A 6000-nucleotide genomic window follows, 5' to 3' on the forward strand; every position below is an offset into this window, starting at 1 on the left:
GACGCGGCCGCGCGGAAGCGCGGCCGACCGGTCAATTTCCCCGAGGAGGGAGAGTCTCAGGCCCGGAGGACACTGAGACGCCCGCCCCGCGAGCGGGAGTAGGATTAGAGCCATTGGGAGTTCAACACATATATCCACCCCCTAGCGCGTCCTACCACCGCGCCGCGCCGTCGGCGAAGTTCTCCGTCCACGCGACGAACTGGCCCTGGTCCGCGACGTGCCGCGCGTGGCGGTCGTGCTTGCGGAGCGTGCCGTACCAGAGGTTCTTGACCTGGTTGTCCGTGCGCCCGGGGAGCAGCTTCGCGATCTGGCTCCACTTGTTGCCCAGGCGCATCTGCGCGTCGCGGATGATCTCGCGCTCGGCGTCGGTCCACGCGACGCGCGAGATCGCCGGGTCCAAGTACTCGATCCAGCGCGTGCGGATCTGCTTCCCCGTGCGCGCGTCGTCCTCGGAGAGGCCCGCGTTGAACTCCGTCGCGACGTTGGCCCAGCGCTGCGTGCCGCCCTGGGCCTCGACGATGCGCTTGATCTTGTCGTCCTCCTCCCGGCTCCAGACGCGCCGCGACTTCGACGGCGCCGCCTGCGTCCGCCGTTGGGGCGGCTCCGCCGGGACGAAATTCTCCGCGGAGAGCACGGCGAGGAGGTCCTGGACGCCGGCCGCCGCCGTTGCGGGTGCCGGGACGCCGGCCGCGGCTCTTTCGGTCGGCGAGGAGCCGGACTCGGCACTTTCGGGTCCCTCGTCCTCCGACTCGCTCTCGTCGCTCCGCTCGCGCTTTCGCGTCGCTCCGATCGCCTCCCACGTCGTCTCTTCCGTGCGGAGGGGCGGCGCGGGCGGCGCGGGCACCGCGACCGCGACGAGCGAGGCGTCCATCGCGTTCGGCTCTCGAGGCTCGAGGCGCCGACGGTCTCACCACAGCGCGCGATCCGTCTGGCGAGCGCTGACGCTGTCCGGACGTCCATCGCGAGCCTCGTCGAGCTCAACAACCACCGCGCCGCAGCGCTGCCGCCAGCGTCGCGCGCATCGCATCGCGCATTCATCAATTGCTCGCTGCGCGCCGCATCGCTGCACCGCGCTTGCACGCGCGCACGCGTTGCACGCCATGGGCCTCTTCAGCACGCCGCGCGCGACGATGGCGACGATGGGCGGCCTGGGCCTCGTGCTGCTGCTCGTCGTGCTGTCCTGGGCGCGATCGCCCTACGGCGCGCGCTGGTGGGACGGCCTCGGCGGCCCGCGGCGCGGCTTCGGCGTCGTCGGGCCGCATTTCCAGCCTCCGGACGCGTCGTTCTGGGGCGCCGACGCGGCGGCGCCGTACCCGACGGGCGCGTACTGGCTGAACGCGGCGCTCGGGTCGCAGCCCGTGCCCGTGGCGCCGTACCAGGTCGCCGCGCTGCCGCAGGGCTTCCAGCTCTCCTACAGCGCGCGGCGCCGCGTCGCGACGCTCGAAGCGCAGGTCGACCCCTTTGGCGTCGACTGGTTCGGCCTGCCCATGGGCGGCGGGGACGGCGCGGAAGACGCCGCGGAGCGCGGCACGGCGCTCGTCGTCGCGCAGCAGGAGGCCGGCGGCGGCGGCTACATCGCCGCGGGCGACGCGCTCGTCGGCCAGGGCTCGCTCTTCAACTACACGCTCGAGCGGCGGTCGCACCTCGGCGCGACGCTCCAGTACGGCGGCGCCCTAGGCGTCGTCCTCTGCAAGGGGTCGCCCCTCGTCGCCGTCGAAATCGCGGCCGCCCAGGCCGTCTTCCTCGCGCCGGGCGGCGCCACCGGCGGCCGCGTCGAAAGCCTCGAGGCCAAGGGCGGCGGCCTGCACAACGCGACGCTGACCGACGGGTCGTCCTGGGCCATCGCGCTCCTCGGCGACGCCTGCGACGTGGCCTCGACGTCCAAGGGCGTCGCCGTCGCCGCGGGCGACGGCGGCTGCGTCGCGCGCGTCGGCTTCCTCCACGCGGACGCGGACTGGGAATCCGTCGCGCGCGCGGCGAAAGCGTACGCCGTCGGCGGCGAGCCGGCCTTCGACCCGTCCAAACCGGGCCGCTACGAGCTCCGCTGGGACAGGCGCGGCGACGGCGACCTCTACATGCTCGGCGCGCCGCACCACGTCGCCACGCTCGCGGGCGGCGCGGCGCTCGCCGGCCCGTCGGGCCTCGTCGGCGCCAAGGGCGAGCTCGCCTGGGTCGCGGGCGACGTCTGGGTCCTCGAGGAGGCGCTCCCGGACGTCGCCATAGCCTACGGCGGCGACCCCTTCCGGCCCCGGGACGCGGAGGCCGTCGTCGCGCAGGCGCGGCGCGACGTCGCGCGGCTCGGCGCGTCGCCGTCGGCGCCCGCGCGACCGGGCTCCTACGGCGAGCTCTACTTCGAGGGCAAGGAGCTCGGGCGGCTCGCGCGGCTCGCCGTCGTCTGCGGCGACGCCGGCGACGACACGTGCCGCGACGTCGCCGTCGCGAATTTGGAGCGCCGCTTCTCCGCGTGGCTCCGCCGCGGCGACACGGTGGCCGTGGACCCGACCTGGGGCGGCGTCGTGAGCCGTGCGGGCTACCCGCTCAAATCCGGCGTCGCGGGCGCGACGGGCCAGCCCTTCGCGAACTACGGCAACGCGCTCTACAGCGACCACCACTTCCAGTTCGGCTACTTCGCCTACGCCGCGGCCGTGCTCGCGCACTTTGGGCGCGGCGACTTCGTCGACGCCTGGCGGGCCCGCCTCTTCGAGCTCGTCTTCGACTTCGCGAACCCGCCGGCGGCCTACGGCGGCGGCGACGCGCGGTTCCCGCGGCACGGCCGCCACAAGGACTGGTACGACGGCCACTCCTGGGCGACGGGGCTCGTGGCCTACGCGACGGGCAAGTCCCAGGAGAGCTCCTCGGAGAGCGCCCACGCCTACCTCGCCGTCGCGCTCCTCGGCGAGGCGACGGGCGATGTGGCGCTCCGCGACTGGGGCCGGCTCTGCTTCGCGACGGAGGTCCGCGGCGCCAAGACCTACTGGCAGATGGGCGCGGACAGCGACGTCTACGCGCCGGCCTTCGCCGCGAACCGCATGGCGGGCTCCGTCGCGGGCACGGCGGCCATCGCGACGACGTGGTTCGGGTCCAACCCGGAGTACGTCCACGGCATCAACCTGATTCCCGTGCTCGTGGGGTTGACGGACGTCGTCATGGACGAGGCCTACGCCTGCGACGAGCTGCCCGTGCTCGAGGCGGCCCTCGACCGCAAGAAGCCCTACCCGCCCGTCGAGAGCAGCTGGCGCGGCTTCGCGTACGCGGACCTCGCGCTCGTCGACCCGGACGAGGCCTGGGCCAAGGCCGCGACGCTCGACGAGGCCAAGTTCGACGACGGCGCGACGAAGGCGAACCTCCTCCACTGGATCGCGTCGCGCCGCGCGGCCAAAGCCGGCGGCTCCTGCGCGCTCGCGACGACGAACGTGACGAGCCTGCCCTGGAACGCGTCCGAGGTCGCGGACGTGTCCTGCGACGGCAACCTCGCCTGCTTCGCGCTGGGCCTCTCCGGCTTCTGCTGCCCGCAGAAGGACGGCTACATGTTCGGCTGCTGCCCGGTCCTCAAGGCCGTGCCCGAGAGCCTCGCATAGGAGTAATCAAGTCGGTCGTGATTGGTTGAGCGCTCCTTGAACTTCATCTTGAGTCAGTTTTCATTTTTCAGCCTCCTCGAGTCGCCGCGCACCTCGACGGACATCGGCACAGCAGCTCCGCAGCGCAATCGGCACAGCAGCTCCGCAGCGCATTTCTTCACAGCAAGCATTGGCTCCAATTGATCCCTATCATACGGCAATATGGCTTCCGCAAAACTACCGCTCGTGAGCTGCGCCTTCGACGGCGGCAACATCGTGCAAAAGGGCGTGCTCCCGTTGGATGGGGGTGCGGTGCAGCTGCGCCTCGCCATCAAGCCCGATGTCTATACAAATGGCACGGACAAGACGGCGCACGCGCAGTGGTTCTACTTCAAGGTGTCGCGCTGCAAGGGCGTGCCGCTGCGCGTCGCCATCGAGGACATCGAGGCCGTCTGCAGCTACCCGGACGGGTTCAAGGGCTACACGACCGCGTGCTCCTACGACCGCAGGCGCTGGTTCCGCGCGAGGAACGCGACCTACGTGACGGGCGAGGCCCACGCGGCGGCGCCGCACCTCACGCGCCACGACTCCTTCACGGAGGTCGACGACGACGCCGCTACCGTAGCAGGCGACGCGTCGTTCCTGCCGCTCGCGCGCTACAACTCGGACGCGCGGACCTTCGCCAAGCCGCCGCTGCCGCCCGTGCCCGAGGTCGCCGTCACCGCGGACGTCGACGGGTCGCGCGGCGTCCTGCAGTGGTCGCTGACGCCCGAGTACGACACGGTCTACTTCGCGTACTGGACGCCCTACTCGCTCGAGCGCCACGCGGACGTCGTCGCGGAGCTGGCGACGTCGCCGCTCTGCGAGGCCTGGTCCCTCGGGCAGAGCCTCGACGGGCGCGATCTGGACGTGCTCACCTTTGGGACCGGGCCGCTCCAGCTCTGGGTCGCCGCGCGGCAGCACCCGGGCGAGACGATGGCGGAGTGGGCCGCCGAGGGCTGCGCGCGCAAGCTCGCGGACGCCGACGACCCCAAGGCGCGGGCCAGCGTCCTGCGGCCGGAGCGATTTTTGAGAGCGTTTGACCTGGAAAACGACGAACAATCGTCACCGTCATGCTTGGTAGGCGCGGGCGCTCCGCGCCGCGGCCACGGTCCACGTCGTGCCGAACATGTGCCCCGACGGCTCCTTCCGGGGGCACCTCCGGACGAACGCGTCCGGCGCGAACCTCAACCGCGAGTGGGCGTCGGGCGTCTACGGCGACTACGAGGCGCCGACGCTCGCGCGCTCGCCGGAGGTCTACCACATGCTCAAGCACCTCGACGCGCGCGGCTGCGACGGCTACGTCGACATCCACGGCGACGAGGAGATCGAGGCCAACTTCACCGCGGGCGCCGAGGGCTGCCCCTGCTACGACGCGGCCATGGCGGCCCACTACGAGGGCTTCTGCCACCACTTCTGCAAGGCGACGCCCGACTTCCAGCACGCGCCGGGCGTCGAGGGCCGCGGCTACGAGCCCACGCCGCCCGGCGAGGCCAACCTCAGCGTGTGCACGAACGCCATCGCGACGCGCTACGGCTGCCTCGCCGTGACGCTCGAGCAGCCCTTCAAGGACTCGACGTTCCACACGCCGGAGCCCGTCTGCGGCTGGAGCGGGCCCCGGGCCCTCAAGCTCGGCGCCGCGCTCGTCGACGCGCTCCTCGACACGGTCCCCGCGATCGCCGCGCGCAAGAAAAAAGGCGCGGGCCCGCTCCAGCCGGGCGTCGCGCCGCTCTAGGGGGGCGGCGCTTAAGCCGCACCGAAGGACGCCGCGCGCGTCGCAAGTGTCGTCGCGCACGGCGTCGGCGGGCAAACTTTAGCCGCAACGGACCTTCGCCAGGGCAAGATGCCAGGGCAAGGGGATCTTCATGAAGATCCCCTTGGCCAGGGCCTGCTTCTCAGCTTGCACTTGCCAGCCAGCACCGTCCCTACTTGAGGAGAGCATGGCGGCGTCGTTCGCGCCGCTGACGGTGCCCGTCGGCGGGCTGTCCTGCGAGGGCTGCGTGCGGTCGGCGCGGAGTGCGATCCTCGGCGTCGAGGGCGTCGTCTGGTGCGAGGGCCCCGACCTGGCGAAGCCCGTCGCGCTCGTCCACGCCACGCGGTCCGTCGGCCACGAGGAGGTGGCGCTCGCCCTCGAGTCCGTCGGGCTCAGCGCGCACCCCGAGGGCCGGGAGACGCTGGCGTCGCTCCTCGAGGCGCTGGCGCGTTGTAAGTCGATGACGCGGTACCGCTGCGGCTGCGGCTCGAGCGACTGCCTCTGCTCCGCGCAGCAGGTCTGGGACGGCGACGGCGGCGTCGAGGTCACGCTCGAGGCCCTGCTCGCCAAGCTCGAGGCCGAGAACCCCTTCGCCGTCGCCGAGGGCGCGGCCCGGGCGCTCCGCGAGGGCGGCGCGGCCGCGGCGGCGGC

The 6000-nt window shown here is 72.4% G+C and overlaps 1 protein-coding gene across 1 annotated transcript; it reads right to left on the reverse strand.

Annotated features, from left to right (window-relative positions):
- Positions 1-256: 256 nt before the first annotated feature.
- AURANDRAFT_8686 (hypothetical protein) lies at positions 257-556 on the reverse strand (the record flags this gene model as incomplete). Its single annotated transcript, XM_009041228.1, has 1 exon — positions 257-556. A coding segment is annotated over one exon (300 nt), but the record flags the coding sequence as incomplete, so codon positions are not given.
- Between the last annotated feature and the right edge of the window lie 5444 nt (positions 557-6000).

Source organism: Aureococcus anophagefferens, assembly GCF_000186865.1.
Source record: "Aureococcus anophagefferens unplaced genomic scaffold AURANscaffold_19, whole genome shotgun sequence".
Lineage (NCBI taxonomy): Eukaryota > Pelagophyceae > Pelagomonadales > Pelagomonadaceae > Aureococcus > Aureococcus anophagefferens.